The sequence below is a fragment of the Choloepus didactylus genome, chromosome 1, assembly GCF_015220235.1.
Source record: "Choloepus didactylus isolate mChoDid1 chromosome 1, mChoDid1.pri, whole genome shotgun sequence".
NCBI lineage: Eukaryota > Metazoa > Chordata > Mammalia > Pilosa > Megalonychidae > Choloepus > Choloepus didactylus.
Window position 1 is genome coordinate 199,194,431 of NC_051307.1, and position 19,733 is coordinate 199,214,163.

Genomic DNA, 19,733 nt, shown 5'->3' on the forward strand with positions numbered 1-19,733 from the left:
GTAGAAGTTCGTGTGGGGGACACGTGTGGGTACAGGGTAGTCCGGGGAGGGAGGCTGTGCTCTGGGAAGGATTTGGGCAGCCAGCTCAAGAGAGCAAAAGTTCCCTGGATCTGGGTTCCTAGGCTAGTGGATCTGCCAGGTTGGGGCAAGAGCCTGGCTGGGAGCTGCCTACTCATGTCCCCCCTGTCCCCAGGATGTGGTGAACTGTGTGGGGGGCATGGGTGTCCTGCTGCCCCTGCTGGAGCAAGTGGCTTCGCAGCCCCAAGAAGCTGAGGCAGGTCCAGCTGAAACATATGACCTTGTGGGACCTGAGCTGACCTCCAGCCACAATACCCAGGGCCTGCTTCTCCCACTGGGCAAGTCCTCAGGTGGGTATCCTGCGTGCCTGGGCTGGGATGCAATCTTCGTACAATGGGTGTCTGGAGTGCTTTAGGTCTCTGTGGTCACCAGCAGACCTTTAACACACATTGTCCCCTTCCTGGCGGTCGGCAGAGGAGCGGATGGAGAAGAACGCTGTGGCTGCCTTTCTGCTGATGCTGCGGAACTTCCTGCAGGGCCACGCTGTGAACCAGGAGAGCCTGGTGCAGTGCCAGGGGCCTGCCATCATCGGGGCTCTCCTGCGCAAGGTGTGAGGCCCAGCAGGGTGGCGGGGAACTCCCTCTCTGACCAAGGGGACTGGGTGGAGGGACCAAACAGGGTGAACCTGATATCTTCTCAGAGGCACGCCCAGCTGAAGAGGTGAGGAAAGGTGGCATTGCAGCGGGGCCTTGAAATGCAGGACAGAGTTTGTCTGAGAAGACCCGGGGGAAATGGTATTCTAGGCAGAGGGGGTGGCACAAAGTCCCAGCACAGGCTGGGCCAGAGGACCAGCACAGCAGGCTGAGGAGCTCGTGCTTCTGGGGCCGCAGAGAGCCAGTGATAGGTTTTGAGCAGGGCAGGCATGGTCCTGTTGGTGTCCGACTGCCTGTACAGGGAAGGGTGGACGCTGAGAGGCCTGGACAGCAGGCACGTGGGGCCCCAACGTCTCATCCCAGCTCCGCCTCCCACCCAGGTGCCAAGCTGGGCCATGGACATGAATGTGCTCATGTCAGCCCAGCTGCTGATGGACCAGGTGTCGGCTGAGGGTGGCGGGACCCTTCTATACCTGCTCTACCAGCACTTGCTCTTCAGCTTTCCCCTCTGGACCCTCAGTGACTTCGCCGTGCGCCTCGGTGGGTGAGGGGATGGCTGCAGGGTGGGGGAGGGTGTGGAGGTTCCGAGGGGTTAAAACCCTTCCCCAGGTGGTCTGAGGGGATGTACCTGCCCTGGATGGGTGGCTCTGACAGGCATACAGTTTTGCCTTGGGGCATCTGAGGGGAACATGGCCCTTCCCTGGGGGGGCTATAGGGGGCCCAGCTCAGCCTGGGCACCTGAGCTCTCTGCTGATGCCCACTCAGGCCACATTCAGTACATGTCCAGCATAGTCCGTGAGCACAGACAGAAGCTGCGGAAGAAGTACGGGGTCCAGTTCATTCTTGACTCCCTGCGCATCCACTACAGGTGAGGATGGGGGCAGGTAGCCCATGGGGGGCTGACCCAGTGGCTTCTGACTCCGTGGACAGGGTGGCTCACACCCCTGGCTCCCCTGCCCACTCTCCCTGTTGTCTCCCCTCTGCCCTGCTGGACCTGGGGGGCTGTACCTACTGGGACGGGCCCAGCCCACAGCGGGAGCGCCCCCTTGCGGCCGATGACCTGCGCACGGTGCAGACTTCTCTCCTGGGCCTGGCCCGGGAACTCCTGGTACGAAGCTTCTCGACTGATGACATGCAGGTGCTGCTGAGCTTTCTGGCAGCTGCGAGTGACGATGGCCAGGTATAATGGAGGGAGGGTGGAGGGTGGGCTGTGGTCCACAGGTGGTGGGGTCCAGCCCAGCGTGAGACCCTGTATCCCCAGGTGGTGGGCATACTGGACCTGTTGCTGGCACTGCTGCAGGGCTCACCAGCACAGGAGCTGGTGGCTGCCTTCCTGCTGGAGCCCGGGAACCTCGAGGTGTTGCTTGCACTGCTGGTGCGGCCAGGGTCGCTGCCCCTGCTGCCTGACCGAGTCTGCAAGGTATCCTCAGCCCACCCCCGAGCCTGGGGTTCCATTCCATTTGCTGTGGCCCCTGCCTGTAGCAGGCATCAGGCCTCTCCTGGAGCCACACCCCCACTCAGTGACTTCCCCTCTTATAGCATCTCCTTCCCCGTGATGACACTCCCCAATAACCCTCACGCAGATCCTGCGCAGACTGCAACAGAATGAGCGCTTGCCGGAGCGCAGCCGCCAGCGGCTCCGAATGCGGGAATGTGGTCTCCAGGGTCTTGTCGCTTGCCTGCCCGAGGGAACCGTTTCCCCCCAGCTCTGCCAGGGCCTTTACAAGCTGTTCCTGGGGGCAGGTACAACCCAGTTGGGGCCAAGAGGCAAGCCAGGTAGCGGGTAGTGACGGGTCTCCAGGGAACAGGAGAGGTGGGGATAGCAAAGGTGGCAGCAGAGGGGCCAGAGCTGAGCCAGCAGGGGGTGCCCAACCCCCCCCCCAATTCAGGGTCAGACCCTCAGGACCCTTCTGCTCATTCTCCCAGATTGCCTGAACCTCTCAGACCTGATAGCCGTGGTGCAGCTGTCCCTCCAGGCTGACCTCAGTGTCCGCCTGGAAATTTGTCGCCAGGTGAGTATGGCAGGTAAAAGCTTTGGGGGGACGGGGGCTTCCCTTTGCCTTTGCCTTGCCTGTGATAAGGGGTCTTTAGGGGTTTCTCCTACAAAGTCGCCAGGATAAGGGTCTGGGGCAGGCTGTCGGATGAGTTCCTCACCACTGTTCCCTGATCTGGCAGCTCTTCCACCTCATCTACGGACAGCCAGATGTAGTGCAGCTTCTGGCCCGACAGGCTGGCTGGCAGGATGTGCTGACACGGCTGTATGTCCTGGAGGCTGCCACAGCTGACAGTAGCCCATCCTTTCCCCCAGAGCCGCCCACCTCCCCTGAGCCAATTTTGGCTAAGCCACCCACTGAGTCACCTGCTGAGACATCAGATGTCTTCCTGCCCTCAGAGTCCCCCTGCACCAACCCTGATGCCTTTTACCAGGCTCTCTCCCCATTCTGCACACCCTTTGACCTGGGCCTGGAACGGTCCAGTGTGAGCTCAGGCAACACTGCTGGTGGTGGCAACAGCAGCGGGACTCTCACTCCAGCCAGCCAGCCTGGCACACCCTCCCCGCTGGACGGTCCCCGGCCGTTTCCTGCTGCCCATGGCCACCACAGCTCCAGCCTCTCCAATGTGCTGGAGGATGGCAGTCTCCCGGAACCCACCTTTAGTGGGGATGATACCTCTAACACCAGCAACCCTCAGGTGAGGCAGGGCTACCCTCTGCTGCAGGGAGCTGCATGGCACCTGGGGAGGACACCTCAGGGACATGGGGCTGCAGTGTAGCCTCAGTGGTGAGCCGTTGTGGCTACCATTCGGGCCTGGTGCTGCCCCATTGTAGTTCTCATCTGCAGTCTTGTTCCCAAGTGGGTCCTGGAATAGTGCAAGTCATGCTGAGCCAGAAGGGCCCCCAAGAGAGTCCATAGGGCAGAGGCTTTACAGAGCCCAAGGGGAGCACAGTGAGATGGTGCTTGAGGATTGCAGTGTAATTTTATAAACCAGCTCTGCTCTTCCTGGGAGTCCAGTGAGACCCCAAGATTCTCCCTGGAATTCAGACAGGGGCCGAGACCCCTACACCGTTCTCCCAGGCCCTCAGCATCAGGCAGCTGTGGGCTGAATACACTGCCTCCTGCTGTCCCTACTAGTGGGTTGAGCAAGGGGTGCTGCATGGGGAAGGTGTGGGGGTCAGCCTGAGTCCCTCCCTCCCCTATCCATACCCATCCCACCCCCTGTGCCCACAGCAAACCTCTGAGGAGGAGTTGTGCAACCTGCTTACCAACGTGCTGTTCTCAGTGACGTGGAGGGGCGTGGAAGGCAGTGATGAGGCTGCCTGGCGGGAACGTGGCCAGGTGTTCTCAGTGCTCACCCAGCTGGGGGCCTCAGCCACACTTGTGCGCCCACCGGATTGCATCAAACGCAGGTGAGAGGGCAAGCTGGGAAGGTGAGGGGGTCTAAGAAGCCTGGGGGCAAGGAAGGCAGCCAGGTAGACACCTGACTTCCTTGCTTATCCTGCAGCCTCTTGGAGATGATGCTGGAGTCAGCCCTGACCGACCTCAAGGAGGCCCCACCTGGGGTCCTCACCAGCCTCACCCAGCAGACGCTTTGGCTCCTGCGCCTGCTGCAGGACTTCCTGTGTGCTGAGGGCCATGGTAACCAGGAGCTGTGGAGTGAGAAGGTACAACAGCCAGAGTGGTGTGAGCTCTGTGAGTACATGTGCTCACACCGGCTTGCAGGCACCTGATCTAGGTAGTGGATAAGTACACACATGTAGTCATGGGTGCATCAGGGTCAGGGTGTGCTGGGCCGAGCACACAGGTGAATGTCTGTGAGCACAGCTGTTAGTCACCGTGAACTTACCTGTATGCAAATCCTCCTTGCACTACCTGGCCCTCAGCCCAAACCTTCCCCTTCATCCCCTTCCCATGGGCTCCTGGTCTTGCCTGGTGACATCTGCTGGGAATATGTCATGTGTGGCAGCTCTTCGAAGGTGTGTGCAGCCTGCTTGATCGCCTGGGGGCCTGGCCTCATCTGGCCAATGGCACAGCGGATCTAAGAGAGATGGCACAGATTGGCCTGCGCCTCGTGCTTGGCTACATACTGCTGGAGGATCCACAGGTGAGTACCCGGATGTGGGCAGAGAGCAGGGAGTCGGGACCGCGTGGCAAGTGTAGAGTCCCAGTAGTAGTTGGGCGGCACCCACACTCCCCTTCTGCCCACAGCTGCATGCTCAGGCTTACGTGAAGCTGCACTCACTGCTGCAGACCGCAGTACCGGTGCGCCGGGAGGAGGCCTGCTATGTGCTCTCCAAGCTGGAGGCGGCGCTGGCCCGGGCGCTGAATGCCTCCTCCTCCACGCTGGCCAGCGTGGAGGAGGAGCCCCCAACTTCAGCCGCTGCGGCTACAGAGCGCTGTTCCTGGCTGGTACCGCTGGTGCGCACCCTGCTGGACCGGGCCTACGGGCCGCTGGGGCTGCAGTGGGGGTTGCCCTCCCTGCCGCCCACCAATGGCAGCCCCACCTTCTTCGAGGACTTCCAGGCCTTTTGTGCCACACCCGAATGGCGCCACTTCATCGACAAGCAGGTACCCGGAGCGGGGAGCCGGGGAAGAGAAGCAGGAGTTGGGGCGCCCACGGCGAACACCAGTCTCCTCTCCCGACCCAATCCGCCAGGTGCAGCCCGCGATGTCGCAGTTCGAGATGGACACATATGCCAAGAGCCACGACCTCATGTCCGGCTTCTGGAACGCCTGCTACGACGCGCTCATGAGCAGCGGGCAGCGGCGCCAGCGGGAACGCGCCCACGGCCGCCGGGCCTTCCAGGTGGGTCGCTCGGGCTGGGGGACTGGCTGCCGCTCCACGGAGGCACCCGGAGGGCTTGTGACAGGACAGAGTGGCGAAAGGGGCGGGATAGGCAGCGGCCGGCTGGACTGACCCCTGCCTCCTCTCCTGCAGGGGCTGGTCCTTGAACCCTCACAGCGCAGGGCGCACCTGGAGGGGCTGCGCTACGCGGCTGCGCAGAAGCAGCAGGCGGCGCAGCACTTGACGGCGCTGCTGCACTGGGGGGCGCTGTGGCGCCAGCTCTCCAGCCCTTGTGGGGCCTGGGCTCTGAGGTGGGCTCGCGACCGTCCAGGCTCGGGCTGGGGGAGGAGTCGGGTCGGAGGGTTCTGGGCTTGGTAGGTAGGGCCAGGACCTGGGGTGCCAGACTGCTTGGGGTGTGGCCTTGCTGCAGTCACAGGCCTGGGGGATTGGGTTGGTCTATAGCCCTCTACCCCTCCATGACCACTACCCGGGACATGTCTGTAGGGACCCTCCCACCCCTCGCTGGAAGCTGTCCAGCGCAGAGACATACTCACGCATGCGTCTGAAGCTGGTCCCCAACCATCACTTCGACCCTCACCTGGAAGCCAGCGCCTTACGGGACAACCTGGGTGAGAGGGTGTGCTGAGCCAGGTCCACCCAACCTCATATGCCCTGTCCTACCGAGCTCTGACCCAACGCTCTCGGGCCCTCTGCAGGTGAGGTCCCCCTGACACCCACTGAGGAGGCCTCACTGCCTCTGGCAGTGACCAAGGAAGCCAAAGTTAGCACCCCACCTGAGGAGCTGCAGGAAGACCAGCTGGGCGAGGACGAGCTGGCTGCACTGGCTGCGCTGGAGACAGCGTGAGTAGGGCTGGGGGCAGTGGGCAAGGAGCCTCGAGTTCAAATCTCTGCTCCAATGCACACATGCCTCCTGTGGGATTGGCTATCTTCTGCTGTGGGACTAAAGGCCTTGAAGGGACTCCCCCAAATTAGGTGGGACGCAAAGTTGCTAACTGCCCTTTAAGGTCCAGGCACCTGAAGAGAAACCCAGGCCAGACTGGGATGAGGGCCTGAGGGAGTGGGCACACAGAACCAGGGGACAGGAGTTTGCATGCTGGCAGGATGCTCAGAGGCCCTGGTGCTGGGCCCTGGGCAGCCATTCCCTTTCCTCCGGAAGCCGTGAGCATATGCCCTGGGTGTGTGCAGAGAGTGTGGCCCTCAGGTGTGTTGAATTGGGGGTTGCAGAGCCCAGAGCCTGAAGTGAGTGCTGGCCCCTAGGATGGAGGGAGCAGACCTGCATGAGCAGCGTGAGAAGCTGGTGCTGTCAGCTGAGTGCCAGTTGGTCACAGTAGTGGCCGTGGTCCCAGGGCTGCTGGAGGTCACCACACAGCACGTGTACTTCTACGACGGCAGTGCTGAGCGCGTGGAAACCGAGGAGGGTGCGGCCTGATGGAGTGGGTTGGGGGATGGCTGCTGGGGTCTGGGTGGGGCTGGGTGAGTGACTCCCACACCCACTGCTCCTCCCCACAGGCATCGGCCATGACTTCCGGCGCCCGCTGGCCCAGCTGCGTGAGGTCTACCTGCGGCGTTTCAACCTGCGCCGGTCAGCGCTTGAGCTCTTCTTCATCGATCAGGCCAACTACTTCCTCAACTTCCCGTGCAAGGTAGGCAGGATCCCAGCCTCATCCCCTTGTCGGGTCCCCCAGGCCTGCCTAGTTGCCCCTCATCCCCAACCCTGCCCTCTCCCGTCCCACACCCAGGTACGGAACCAGGTATACTCGTGCCTTCTGCGCCTGCGGCCTCCCACCCAAAGCTACCTAGGCAACCGCTCACCCCAGGAGATGCTGCGTGCCTCCGGCCTTACCCAGGTGGGAGCCCAGGAGTGTGAGGTGTGGGGGTGGGGGTGTCCTGGACACTAGCCGGCTCACCTCTTGTCTGCCCCTGCCCTCCAGAAATGGGTACAGCGTGAGATATCCAACTTCGAGTACTTGATGCAACTCAACACCATTGCGGGGCGGACCTACAATGATCTGTCTCAGTACCCTGTGGTGAGGGCCCCACTGCACAAATCTCCACCCCGTCCCTCTGATCTGTCAGCCCTTGAGTCACCTAAGTGTAGACACTTGCCAGTGGACTAAGCCCTGCGTTTGGTTCAGGGTTGGGTATATACAGCACTGACAGAGATCTGGCCTCTGTTCCGACACGTCCCCCGCACTCAGCCCCACTCCCCTCCCTCTAAGCTTCTATTCTCCCTCACAGGAATCCTGTCCCAGGACAGGCCCCTCCAAGTGGTGGTGCCCCATCTGTGGGCTCTGTGTCCATCTTGAGGGGGAGGGCAGGGCGGGGTGGACAGGTAGGCTGACAGGGCCCTCATGCAGCCCCTGCCCGGGTGGGTGGCCAGTTCCCTTGGGTCCTGCAGGATTATGTGTCCCCAATCCTGGACCTCAGCAACCCCGCCGTCTTCCGGGACCTGTCCAGGCCCATCGGTGTGGTGAACCCCAAGCATGCCAAGCTCGTGAGGGAGAAGTGAGCATATGGGCAAGGCCAGGCTCAGGGTGGGGGAGGGGAGGCAGGACAGGTGAGGGGTGGGCCTCTGCTCACTTCCCCCTACCTGTGGCCCCAGATATGAGAGCTTCGAGGACCCGGCAGGCAACATTGACAAGTTCCATTATGGCACTCACTACTCCAATGCGGCGGGCGTGATGCACTACCTCATCCGCACAGAGCCCTTCACCTCCCTGCATGTCCAGCTGCAGAGTGGCCGGTGCGGGGCGGGGTGGGCAGAATGGGGCACAGGCTCCCTTTTTTCCCCCAGCCACGCCTTCCCCTTCTCTGTCCCCATTCTCCTCACCTCATGTTGGTCTCCATGCTCCTCCCCCAGCTTTGACTGCTCTGACCGGCAGTTCCACTCAGTGGCAGCTGCCTGGCAGGCCCGCCTGGAGAGCCCTGCTGATGTCAAGGAGCTCATCCCAGAGTTCTTCTACTTCCCGGACTTCCTGGAGAACCAGAACGGTAGGAGCGAGGTGCTGGCCGTGGGAGTGGGGGTCATGGGGATGGAGGGTGCCCCTGCATCCAGGTGACCCAGCCCCCCGTGCCAGGCTTTGACCTGGGCTGCCTCCAGCTGACCAATGAGAAGGTGGGCGATGTGGTACTGCCCCCGTGGGCCAGCTCCCCTGAGGACTTCATCCAGCAGCACCGCCAGGCTCTGGTGAGGAGGTGACCACCCAGAGGCGGGGAGTCTGGGGTGAGGGTCGGGGTGGGGGTGCAACTTTCCCTGGACTGACTGCCCCTCCCTGATCCCCAGGAGTCAGAGTATGTGTCTGCTCACCTGCATGAGTGGATCGACCTCATCTTTGGCTACAAGCAGCGGGGGCCGGCAGCTGAGGAGGCCCTCAATGTCTTCTATTACTGCACCTATGAGGGTAAGAGCAGTGTCCTGTTCTCAAGGGGGGCTTGGGGTGCAGGTGAGGAACCGTGAGGGCAGAGAGCAGAGGGAGGCCTGACTGCTCTGCCTGCCTGCCCAGGGGCCGTGGACCTGGACCATGTGGCAGATGAGCGGGAACGAAAGGCTCTGGAGGGCATTATCAGAAACTTTGGGCAGACACCCTGTCAGCTGCTGAAGGTACGGCCGGCTTGGAGCATAGTGGGCAGGGATGCCCATCCTGTGGTGCTGACCGGCCCCTTGCCCACAGGAGCCCCATCCAGCCCGGCTCTCTGCTGAGGAAGCAGCCCATCGCCTTGCACGTCTGGACACTAACTCACCTAGCATCTTCCAGCACCTGCACCAGCTCAAGGCCTTCTTTGCAGAGGTGAGGGGAAGGCAGGTTCTCACTCACTGCCCTTACCAATCTCTAGGGGCAGCTGGGGAGTCTAAATACAGGCCACTGAAATTAAGGTATCTTGGAAAAAGAGCTAAATGCAAGAGGTGTGTGTGGGAGGGAGTGCCCTTTTTGCAAGGGTCAGGGCAAGGTGTTGACCCACCTGATCATCTTCTGAAAGCCTTGGGGAGACCAGGAAGAAGGGATCCAGCCCGAGGCACCCTCCCTCGCCTGCCTCCCGGCATATCGGAATGTTGCCAACAGGCCTGACTGGTATTTGGGCTCCGCTCTCTCTCTCCAGCAGGGCTAGGCGCACGTGGAGTAATGCGGTAGGAGGAACAGGACTGAGCTTAAGACTCCAGAAGTATCTTCTTTGTCCTAGTTTCTCACTCACTGTCTGAGATGCTATCCTGAAGGCCCACGGGTCTCATGCTTGTTTCTTGGGGGGAAACTCTGCCTTTTTGACACCTAGCCTGTGGCCCCTGGGCTCCGTATACACCTCAGGAAGCAGATAGTGTAGTAAAGGCCCCATCTGGCCACTTGGGCACAGCCAGCCCTGCAATGTACCCTGCAGGTCATCAGTAAAGACATGCCCCTGGTGCTGGCCCTCGTCCCCCACCGGCAGCCCCACTCCTTCATCACCCAGGGCTCCCCAGACCTGTTGGTAAGTACAGTGGGAAGGGCCCCAGTCCCACCTCAGCTCCACCCCCTACCCACCTCTGCCCCAAGCCCACCTCTGCCCCCTCCTGCCCACAGGTGACCGTGAGTGCCAATGGGCTGCTGGGCACCCACAGCTGGTTGCCCTATGACCGCAACATAAGCAACTACTTCAGCTTCAGCAAAGACCCCAACATGGGCAGCCCCAAGTAGGACAGAGGGCTGTGGGCAGGGGTGGGCTATAAACACCCTGCACCCTGAGTCATCTCCCCACTCAATCAAAACACAGGCCAGCTGCTGGGAAGAGGTCTGCCCAAGGTCCCTGAGGGCCTGGGTCTCTCCCTCTTGGCCTGGCCTCACATGCCTCCCCCCTCACTGGGTCAGGACGCAGCGACTGCTGAGTGGCCCGTGGGTGGCGGGCAGCGGTGTGAGTGGGCAAGCACTGGCGGTGGCCCCTGATGGAAAGCTGCTGTTCAGCGGTGGCCACTGGGATGGCAGCCTGCGAGTGACCGCACTACCCCGTGGCAAGCTGTTGAGCCAGCTGAGCCGCCACCTTGGTATGGGTAGACTTGAAGCAGGCACGGGTGAGGCATGCAGGTGAGGGTGGGGATCCGAGGCTGGCCAGGGAAGGTGTGACTGCTCTGTTCTGTGTACCTTCCCCTCCCCATGCAGACATAGTGACTTGCCTTGCACTGGACATCTGTGGCATCTACCTCATCTCAGGCTCCAGGGATGCCACGTGCATGGTGTGGCGGCTCCTGCAGCAGGTGCACCTGGTGGGCAATCCGTGGACAGTCCCCAGAGTCAGGACCTGCAGCCCATCTGTCCCTCAGTGGGCCTCTAGTCCTGCCCTCCCATCTTCCCCTTCCCTCTGCTAGTGTGAGCAAGTTGAGGGTTCCATGACCCTTCAGCTGTCTGGTCTTGGACATGGCTTTCATTTTCCTGAGTCTCAGTCTCCTTACCCAGGGGTCAGGGTGGTGGGATACCCTTTATCGTGAGTCATCCCTGGCTCTCCACAGGGTGGTCTGTCAACAGGACTGGCACCAAAGCCTGTGCAGGTCCTATATGGGCATGAGGCTGCAGTGAGCTGTGTTGCCATCAGCACTGAACTCGACATGGCTGTGTCTGGAGCTGAGGTGCGTGTATGCATGTGCCCTGGGGAGGGCAAGTTTGCTGGGCACTGCCCCGGAAGCCCAGAGGCTCCTGCCCAGCACCCTAAGCTGCCTTCCCACAGGATGGAACTGTGATCATCCACACTGTACGCCGTGGCCAGTTTGTGGCGGTGCTGAGGCCTCCAGGTGCTGCGTTGCCTGGACCTGTGTCCCACCTGGCGCTGGGGTCTGAGGGTCAGATTGTGGTACAGAGCTCAGCACGAAACCGTCCAGGGGCCCAGGTATGGGGAAAGGGTGACCTGCAAAGGCAGAAGGGCAATTGGGATCCCATCTTTGCTGACACCTCCCACTTCCTCCAGGTCACCTACTCCTTGCACTTGTACTCGGTGAATGGGAGGTTGCGGGCTTCGAAGGCCCTGACAGAGGAGCCTACTGCCCTGGCAGTGACCGAGGAATTTATTCTGCTGGGAACAGCCCAATGTGCCCTGCACATCTTCCACCTGAACAAGTGAGCTCCACCATTTATGGGTTCATGGACCCTCAGGGTGATGGTTGTTGGCCGAGGATACTAGGGGGTGCCTCCCTGTCAACTCACACTCACCCATTGCATGTCCTTGGGCACCTTCTTCAAGGCCTGTCTCCCGTCTTCATCCTCCAGTGGAAAGATCTTTCCCTGGGCCTCCCCTGCCATACACTTGTGGGAGATCTCTCTATGTATCAGGGTTTCAATTTAGCCATCCTTCAAATGAGGACAGAGAGGGTGGGCTCCTCCGCAGGCATGTAGGCAAAGGAAGAGACTGCCTTTCTATGTAAACCCCCTCGCAGCTGTGAATTCTTGTCTGCCCCACTCTCAGACTGCTCCCGGCCGCGCCTCCCCTGCCCATGAAGGTGCCCATCCGCAGCGTGGCGGTGACCAAGGAGCACAGCCACGTGCTCGTGGGCCTGGAGAACGGCAAGCTTATCGTGGTGGGCGCAGGGCAGCCCTCGGAGGTGAGGATAGGGGCAGGGAGGTCTCGGGCGGGGTGGGGGTGGAGGCAGGGCGCCGGGCTGACCCTACCCCGCTCCTACTCCCGCCAGGTGCGCAGCGGTCAGTTCGCGCGGAAGCTGTGGCGGTCCTCGCGGCGCATCTCCCAGGTGTCCTCTGGGGAGACAGAGTATAACCCAGGAGTGGCGAGCTGAGGGTCTGCCCCGCCCCGCTGCTCAGGCTCCGCCCCCAGAGGGCTCTTTCCGGGAGGCCCCGCCCAGGAGTCGGCGGGAAGGCCGAGGAGGAGGTGACCGCGCGGGCAGTCGGCCCGCTCTCAGGGGGTGGGCGGAGCCTCACCCCCGCCGAGCTCAGGGATTGGTGGGGACGGTGTTATTCCACCAAGTCCTGCCCCTCGCCGGCAGAGGGGCCGCCTGAAACCCAGCGCTGGCGTTTGCGGCGCAGCAGCACTTTTTGCACAGTCGAGCGGGGATTCCCGGCTCTTGAACCCGTCCCGGAGGAGCACTGGGGACGGGCCGTGGCCTTAATCCCCAAGACTTGCCCTTCCCCTCTCTCATTCTCGGCAATAAAACAGGCCTGGTTTTGTAGTTGCTTGGCCTCCGCATATGTTTAGTGCGCGCGACGTCTCGGTCTGCGGTAGTTACCGTCCCAGGGTCTCTGTCCCTCTTGGGCCTCAGTTTCCCCCACCTGTTCCCCCCTCTGCCCCGCGGGTCGCGGTTCCTTCCTCTCTCCCCGGCTCGTGGTCTTCACTTCCACAGTTTTTTACCGGGTCACCTTTGCACTCCATTCAAGCGTTCCCGTCGTCCCAGTCAGGCACAGTGTCCGCGGTCCTGCGGGGGACTGGAGAGGGACCGCCGAGAGGTCGGGTGGCCGGCCCCTCAAGCTCAGCCACTTCCTGGTCTCTTCTCCTCCCGTACCGCTCCCTCATTCTTCTGAGGCACTTCTGTGCCGCCTGCGTCTCGCATGGAACAAAACCTGGCCTCCCCAGGGACAACACGCCGTCTTCTCGGTCTGCCCCAGGGCGAGCAGATCCCAGGACCCGCGATGGGCAGCCATCGCAGGTCAAGAGTGGGTAGGGAGTAGAGCCCCGGGTCGTGCTGGGCGGAAAGTGTCGGGGGCTGCCTGGAGACCCGCGATCTCGCGGGCGGTGTGCGTCGTGGTGCCTACATCTGTGTTGGAATGTGTGTGGGGAATCAGGAGATTGTGGGAGTGAGGGGTGCTTCATTGGGTCTGTATGTTTTGTGGGCATGGAAATAAGGGCCAGTTTCAATCCCCCAGCTTGGGATGGGCGGGGAGGATGCCAGGCCATTCTGCAGCTGCATTTGCTGGTCATGGGCTCACCCATCAACCAGGACTTCTGGAAGGCCCCTCGTGTAGAAAGTCACAAAAAACGTACACATCTCACATGTGGAAGGGGCAGGTGGCTGCAGCACTGGCTTGTACCTGTGCACTTAGCCTCAGGCATGGGACACAAGGCCTGGCGCAGAGAAGTGAGGTTGGAGCCCTTGGGTTAGACCTGGCCAGGCATGGAGGGTGGATGTTGGAGAGGTGCAGGGCCCTTCTCCAGACAAGATCCCCCCTCAGTCCAGATCTTTGGCTTCTCTTCTCCAGGACTGAGGAAGTAAGTCTCAAAAGGACTGGCCTTGCAGGTCTACATGGGTCCTGGGATTGAGTGGCCTCATCCTTTGGGTTGCTGGCCTCTAGGCCCCCTCCAAATTTTCAGAAGACACAGGACTGGGAGATTTCTGGGCCTGCTAGGCCTCTGCCCTTGCTGAACTCCACGAGGTACCGTTCCTGCCAGCCTCTGAGCAGGAGGCAAGGGCTGGACACTGATCTTGGAGACAGCAGTGGGAGAAGTGGCACTCCAGGAAGTCCTGAGAGTGTTGGACTTTTGGGCTCCTGAGCTCAGGCTGAGAATTCTGGGGCTAGGCCTCCCATTGGCCAGTAAGTCTCCACCCATCTGGGTCTGGGTCTGGCTGAGGTGGGGACCGGAGTTTCCTCCCCTGCTACCCATCCCTGGACTCAGACCAGGTGTTTGCCAAGATCTTTAAGACACAGTGATTTCCCACCTACCCTCCTCCATCCTGGGCTGCACTCTGGCCCCTCCAACTTTGGTCAGCTGGGGCGATCTCTGTCAGGGACCTGATACCCCCACCCCAGCTGACAAAGGAGGAAACTGGTCCAGATGGGGTGGGGGGAGAAGCACCCAAAGGATTCCCAGTGTCAGGTCTGAGGCTTTTCCTCCATGTCTGCACATAGCCCCTTCTGGACTCAGCAGAGTAGCCTCCCAGCTCCCTTACCTGGGTGCTGCCTACAATGCTCCAACCTCTTCTCCAAGAGACACAGTCCTAGAGAGTCCTGCCAGCTGGCAGGGCCATGCCTTACAGCTCTAGCCACAAGGAGGACATGGTCCATGTAGGTAAGTACCTCTCCATCCAGAACTGGGGCATTGGGCAGGCTGTGAGATACTCCAGGTGGGTAGTCACACACAAGTCCACACACAAGTCCACAGGCTCTGGAGTTCCTATCCCCAATGCCCTGTTTGCAGTGGGTTTGGGGTTGGGGTGGTCCCTCTAGACAGAAGAGAGCAGCAGCATTTACTTCTCTTCTGGTTGTTTTATTTTGCAAACATTTCTCCTGTAACAGAGGCCCCCATAAAGACCAACATGAATCAATAGCCTCTCACAATCCAGACCTGGCTGGGGAAACAAGACACACATTTTAGTGCCATGATAGACAAACAGAGGAAGTTCAGTTGGAGCCAAACAAGGGAGAACTCTGGGAGATATCAAGGAAGACTTAACAAGAGAAGGGGATTCCTGTCAGGTTGTTAGATGGAGAAGGTGACGGGAACAGCAAGAGCAGAAGCCTGGAAGCATGGGAGAGCAGGGCACATCTGGCTAGATGTCTGGAATGGCAGCAGGGGGAGACAGAAATGAGGGTGAAAACATGGGCCAGTCAACTGGTAAGAGCTTCCAACTCTATGTAGTAGAGACTATTGTTTTCAAACCGTTTTGGCAGCAAGGTCTACCTAGATGAGACTACTCAGGAACCCTGCTTTGGTTTTTTGCCCCTGACACGGTCTGTCCTTTTCACCTACAGATAAGACTCTCAGGGGGCAGAATTGGGACAGGGAAGGGGTGTGGGTGAGGACAGGGGGAGCCCTGGCCCCCAATACCTCCTCCCCATCCCTCCCTGAGCTTCCAGGCACTTCAGGCAGCATGATGCTGGTCTATTGTGCCCTCCTGGCTACTGTGGTCCTTGGTCTACTGGCCTACGTGGCCTTCAAGTGATAGGGGTCTGGGCACTGCCCTGTGGCACCCCTTCCCTGTCTTGGTGATGGTGGGAGCAAGTTGGCAGGTCCCCCTGCTCCCCACAGCTGGTGCTCACATAAACAAGGGCAGCAGCTGGCCAAGGCTCAGACTGCAGAGCTAGGGGGCCTCAACAGGGACCAGATGCACAGGGATAGCACTATCTTCCTGGACTCACCTGGTGGCCTGCAGGCCAGCACTCCAGCCAGAGTGAGCCCCCTTCCCCAAATTACAGTCCTGACCTAGCCCTTCCCCATTGCCCAGCCCCCAGCCTAATCCTCACATGAACCTCCTGTCTTCCACTCCAGGGCCATATTCTGAGCTTGAGTGCCCTCAGCAGCAGCAGGAAGAAGTAGAGTGGCTGTTGGAGGTGTCTGGCAAACTGGACAAGGGTTGGCAGGGCCTGGCAGGCCACCTGGGCTCTCAGGCTGAGGCTGTGGAGACCATGGCCCAGGGCCAGGCACCAGCCTACACCCGGCTAAGGGACTGGACTGTCCAGGAAGGCAGCAGAACCACCCTCAGGGTGCTAGAGGACACCCTGGCTACCATGGGCCGTGAAGATGTGGTTCAGGTCTTGGGCCTCTGGGCTGATGGCTGCTCTGTGGTGTGAGAGATGCCTTCACAGCCTGGCCTCTCAGAGAATCAGCTCTGGTACTTCCTACCTCTCCCACCTCCCCATATGCCCTGCCTTTCATGGGCTTTCTGGCATTGCTGGCCTCAGCCTGCTCTGCTCTGAGGGGACATCGAAGATCCAGTCACCATTCACCTCCCCTTGCCCTGCCCTCCAGGACAGGAACCAGGGTATGGGGTAGGGGATAGTTGGCAGTAAAGGTTGGTGGTCCTACCCTCTTGAGCCTCACTCCACTTCCTCCTAGCCTCAGCTGTTTTTTTTTTCCTACTTTTGTATCCCATATTAAAGGAGATTCTGGACTTTTCTACTGGCTCTATCTGGCTCTTCGAGCCTGTGAGGCACTTGAGGGCTATGAGGCAAAAGCTCAGAAAAGGGTGGGGGTCTCTAGTGTAGGGGAGGGCCACAGCTGAGTGAGCATTCTCTCCTAGCAGCATGGCACACAGGCAGTGTGCTCCTGTAGAGGATGCATGAACTGTGGACACAGACAAGATTTCATATCCTTGATCTGTCATTCACTGGTTGTTTCATTCTGGGAAGCTATGTCATGTTTCTGAGCTTCAGCTTCCTTAGCTGGAGAACAATAACTAATAAATAAAATGGCACATTCAGTAGGTATCCTCACCCCTAAGACTCGGGTTGGTGCTTGGAGGTCCTGGGCTTGAGGCCATTTTTCTGACTTGTGATATGATTAGTTTCAAAGGAAGACTATAGGCAGGCTTGTCTTGGGAAGTTAGTTACCAAGGGCCTTAGTCACCTCTCAATGAGAAAAAGAAAGGGCTCTCCTCATAAGACTCAAGAGAAGAAGTTCCAAATATGCTTCCATAGCCACTATGTGGCATCCACCAAAGCTAGGCAGTTTATCCCTCCCACCCAGGTGAGGGGCAGTTCAGGAAAAGATAGCTGCAGTCAAACATGCACCCCACAAATATGCCCGTCCCAAAGGCAGGAGCAGGTAGGTAGGACAGAGTTGTTGCTAAAGCAGACAGACCCTGCGTAGGAAGGGACTATGGCTACCAGAGCCCATGATGTCCACTAGGGTCAGAGGGTAAAGGAAGCACAGTCACTCAAACTAGAGATGTGGGATCCAGCAGGTCACTGTGGGATCTGGGGTAGATCTTGTCCCTTTGCTGAACTGAGATGTAAGTGGGTTTGGCTGCTCTGGGAGCCATAAACTCATCACAGGGTGCTGCTACAGTTATTCCTCAGAAACAGTTTATCAGGGGTGCTTAATCCTGTAAATATTTTCCTTTAAATAAGACCAGGAGGTTTATAACCCACCTTCATCCTGAAACAGCTCAGCCTTTGGCAGCCAGAATCAGACCAGCATGTTGGAGACATGAGACCTACTTCAGCAGGGATGCAGCCACAGTGTGGTTGAGGATTTTATCAGATGTGAAATCCTGCATCGAGTGGCCATGAACAGGTTCGGGAGTAACCTAATATTTAAGCCCGAGTGTCCAGGAGAATGGGGAAGGGGAAGAGATTTTGAAAAAAACTTAGCAGGGAGTAATTAAATAACTGAGAATTCCTCTTCAAAGATGTCTTGCCTGAAATGTGACACCTCCATGGTCTCTACCCTTTAATGAAAAGCTGCCTAAATTTCCTTGGAAAATCTGAAACCTGGAGTCTCAAGTCAAAACCACCTGGTTGCAAGCAACAGTGCATATGGCTCACCCCCTTCCCCACTGCGAACCCACCAAAAAGGAAACCCTTGTTCAGTCACATTAATTAAAACATTCTCTAACAGACACAACTGTAAAATGTTAAGAGGGTTGAGTAAATTATGGTCTATCCATTTGATACCATGTTGAACAGTTCGAAGACTGCAGTATCATGGGGAAATACTTTGGATATATTAAGTAGCATGTCTAATGATCATAACTTCAAAAATAGGGATATGCTTGTCTTTTAACAAACCCTTTAATACTAGGACATTGGGCAAGTTACTGAGCCTTAGTTTCATCCAAACAGTGCCAATTCCTGTGTCTGAGGGTTGTTGTGAGGATTAAATAAATGCAATCCTGAGCTTTAAAGTGCTTAGCGCAGTGCCCAGCAGGCAGTGAGCATTCTAACTGCTGTCTACCCACCCAGAGTTTTGGCCAGACACAGCTTGGGCTTGCCTCTTCCCTAAGTCTGGTGAGGAACAGGTGGGATCAGCCTGTTTGCAAAGATGGGCCAAAGTCTGGTCTGAAGTTCTTGGCCTTCCTCACTGCCCAGATACCTGGTCCATTGAGGGAGGTCTCTGTTTAGCCCCGCATCCTCCAGGATGTTGTCCACATATGCTATTCTCATCACAACCTGTGCACTACACCCCTTTATAGGGGTCCTCTAGTGTCCTCCCTTCCAGGGTCCAAGTCCAGTGTCAGGGACACAGTAGGAAGTTAGGGACCCAAACATCAAACAAGCATTCCAGCAGGCCTGGGGAACTTTCATCCGGAGGGAAAAGGCTCGATGCCTCTCTCCAGCCAAGTATAAAGAGGAAAACACATTTACTTTTCTCTTGACTGACTTGTTAACAAAAGCAAAGAAGCCCTGCACCACTTGGTACCTCTTCCTTCACTCTGGAATTCATGTGCAAGTTGACCCTACCCCTGAACACAGCCACAGGATCTAAGTCCACTAGTGTCAGTCAACTGGCAGATGTCTGCCTCAGCCACAGTGAGACCTGCAGGAACACGGCCTGCAATGAACTCCAACCTCAGGGATCAAGTTCACATTCCACACACCTATGGGCACCCTCTCTCCTTTTTCATAGTGGGACATCACTGCACCAACATGTCTGCACATGAGCATTATCAACCCTTACCCCAGCCCACCCACTCACGTCTTGGCTGATTAACTTTTCGGGAAAACACATGGCAAGTTCTTCAATTGATTTTATTTTTTACATAAAAAGTTCAGTAAAAATTGGATAAAGTAAAGTGATTTTAAGCAGTAAATCAATCTTATCAACATAGCACAAGGCTGGCCCAAACCACAAGGCAGCCTGCTTTGGAATATTTACATGATAACAAATTAAACCTTGCAGGAGAACTTAAACCATCCTTACAAAGTCTTCCTGTGATCCTAGCACGTAGCGGCTAAAAGCAAAACAAAAACCAAACAAAAATTGGGAAAAAAACAAATTATTTTCAATATATTCACATATACATTAAAATATAATACAGACCATCAGGGTAAGGGGTGTGGGGTAGGGATGCGCATGGGTCTGTGCGCTGACAGCACCGCTGAGGAAGAGACCCAGGTTTGAGAGTCGGGGAGTTAGGCCTAGGCCAGAGTCTTAGGGGGAGGGGAGCTTCCCTAAGCCCTTGGTTCTGAGGGCCTCAAACCACACTTCCAACAGCTCACGACTCAGCATTGCTTCTTGTAGATGGAGCTCAATTTTTGTGGCTTTCAACTGAAATCGGCAGGGTTTGAGTTCCCCAGGGTGATGTGTCCTGGGGCCCTGCCAGTGGGGTGGGACAGAAAGGGCCCATAGAATTTCTTCTTCCCAGAGTCTGTTCTACCTGATCACCTGCCCTTCTACCCTGGCCCCATAAGTCACTCCAATTCAGTGTCCTCTTTGGGTTTGTAAACAGCCCCAAACTTTTGCATGTACTTTTTAATGTACTCCTTGGTTTTGTGTTTCACATTCTCATTGCACTCCAGGTCCTCAGGGTTCTTACAGTACTTCAGCTCTTTATTCATAACGCCGTGAGTCAGCTGTCCAAGACACGGAAAGAAAGAGACAGCCACTAATCAGAACGGAATTGATTTTGGTGTGGAATGA

At 58.2% G+C, this 19,733-nt stretch overlaps 3 protein-coding genes across 11 annotated transcripts in view; 2 read left to right on the forward strand and 1 right to left on the reverse strand.

Annotated features, from left to right (window-relative positions):
* Positions 1 to 12,612, forward strand: part of NBEAL2 (neurobeachin like 2) — a 29,474-nt gene extending 16,862 nt beyond the window's left edge. For 6 of the 7 annotated variants that reach the window (XM_037849503.1, XM_037849530.1, XM_037849539.1 and 3 more), the window contains 36 exons: positions 194 to 368; positions 493 to 626; positions 1,052 to 1,211; positions 1,437 to 1,539; positions 1,698 to 1,851; positions 1,933 to 2,091; positions 2,255 to 2,414; positions 2,598 to 2,683; positions 2,847 to 3,362; positions 3,899 to 4,077; positions 4,173 to 4,332; positions 4,635 to 4,772; positions 4,877 to 5,236; positions 5,325 to 5,474; positions 5,607 to 5,764; positions 5,958 to 6,082; positions 6,170 to 6,314; positions 6,732 to 6,892; positions 6,984 to 7,321; positions 7,406 to 7,501; positions 7,855 to 7,979; positions 8,077 to 8,217; positions 8,335 to 8,465; positions 8,552 to 8,661; positions 8,758 to 8,875; positions 8,978 to 9,075; positions 9,146 to 9,262; positions 9,846 to 9,935; positions 10,028 to 10,137; positions 10,313 to 10,485; positions 10,601 to 10,695; positions 10,948 to 11,064; positions 11,163 to 11,321; positions 11,400 to 11,548; positions 11,895 to 12,030; positions 12,118 to 12,612. In XM_037849503.1, coding sequence (XP_037705431.1) covers positions 194 to 368; positions 493 to 626; positions 1,052 to 1,211; positions 1,437 to 1,539; positions 1,698 to 1,851; positions 1,933 to 2,091; positions 2,255 to 2,414; positions 2,598 to 2,683; positions 2,847 to 3,362; positions 3,899 to 4,077; positions 4,173 to 4,332; positions 4,635 to 4,772; positions 4,877 to 5,236; positions 5,325 to 5,474; positions 5,607 to 5,764; positions 5,958 to 6,082; positions 6,170 to 6,314; positions 6,732 to 6,892; positions 6,984 to 7,321; positions 7,406 to 7,501; positions 7,855 to 7,979; positions 8,077 to 8,217; positions 8,335 to 8,465; positions 8,552 to 8,661; positions 8,758 to 8,875; positions 8,978 to 9,075; positions 9,146 to 9,262; positions 9,846 to 9,935; positions 10,028 to 10,137; positions 10,313 to 10,485; positions 10,601 to 10,695; positions 10,948 to 11,064; positions 11,163 to 11,321; positions 11,400 to 11,548; positions 11,895 to 12,030; positions 12,118 to 12,219 — 5,628 coding nt within the window. In that variant the 3' untranslated portion in view covers positions 12,220 to 12,612. The remainder of the gene's footprint in view (positions 1 to 193; positions 369 to 492; positions 627 to 1,051; positions 1,212 to 1,436; positions 1,540 to 1,697; positions 1,852 to 1,932; positions 2,092 to 2,254; positions 2,415 to 2,597; positions 2,684 to 2,846; positions 3,363 to 3,898; positions 4,078 to 4,172; positions 4,333 to 4,634; positions 4,773 to 4,876; positions 5,237 to 5,324; positions 5,475 to 5,606; positions 5,765 to 5,957; positions 6,083 to 6,169; positions 6,315 to 6,731; positions 6,893 to 6,983; positions 7,322 to 7,405; positions 7,502 to 7,854; positions 7,980 to 8,076; positions 8,218 to 8,334; positions 8,466 to 8,551; positions 8,662 to 8,757; positions 8,876 to 8,977; positions 9,076 to 9,145; positions 9,263 to 9,845; positions 9,936 to 10,027; positions 10,138 to 10,312; positions 10,486 to 10,600; positions 10,696 to 10,947; positions 11,065 to 11,162; positions 11,322 to 11,399; positions 11,549 to 11,894; positions 12,031 to 12,117) is intronic. The other variant, XM_037849520.1, reaches the window with a different exon arrangement.
* A 1,816-nt stretch (positions 12,613 to 14,428) lies between these two features.
* On the forward strand, positions 14,429 to 15,997 carry LOC119526695 (death domain-containing membrane protein NRADD-like). Its single transcript, XM_037826031.1, has 4 exons — positions 14,429 to 14,441; positions 15,125 to 15,313; positions 15,401 to 15,542; positions 15,640 to 15,997. Exons 1-4 carry the CDS (start codon positions 14,429 to 14,431, stop codon positions 15,941 to 15,943), a joined length of 648 nt encoding a protein of 215 aa, XP_037681959.1. The 3' UTR covers positions 15,944 to 15,997.
* Positions 15,998 to 18,822: 2,825 nt separating this feature from the next.
* Positions 18,823 to 19,733, reverse strand: part of SETD2 (SET domain containing 2, histone lysine methyltransferase) — a 127,719-nt gene continuing 126,808 nt past the window's right edge. For all 3 annotated transcript variants that reach the window (XM_037849597.1, XM_037849604.1, XM_037849587.1), the window contains one exon: positions 18,823 to 19,666. In XM_037849597.1, the coding sequence (XP_037705525.1) occupies positions 19,505 to 19,666 (162 nt within the window). In that variant the 3' untranslated portion in view covers positions 18,823 to 19,504. The remainder of the gene's footprint in view (positions 19,667 to 19,733) is intronic.

Excerpts from the sequence above, each read along its gene's own strand:
- LOC119526695 (XM_037826031.1), top strand. Across the intron at positions 15,314-15,400 it reads GGCCTACGTGGCCTTCAAGT|GCTGGTGCTCACATAAACAA; the intron begins GATAGGGGTCTG and ends CTGCTCCCCACA. Across the intron at positions 15,543-15,639 it reads CAGGCCAGCACTCCAGCCAG|AGGGCCATATTCTGAGCTTG; the intron begins AGTGAGCCCCCT and ends GTCTTCCACTCC.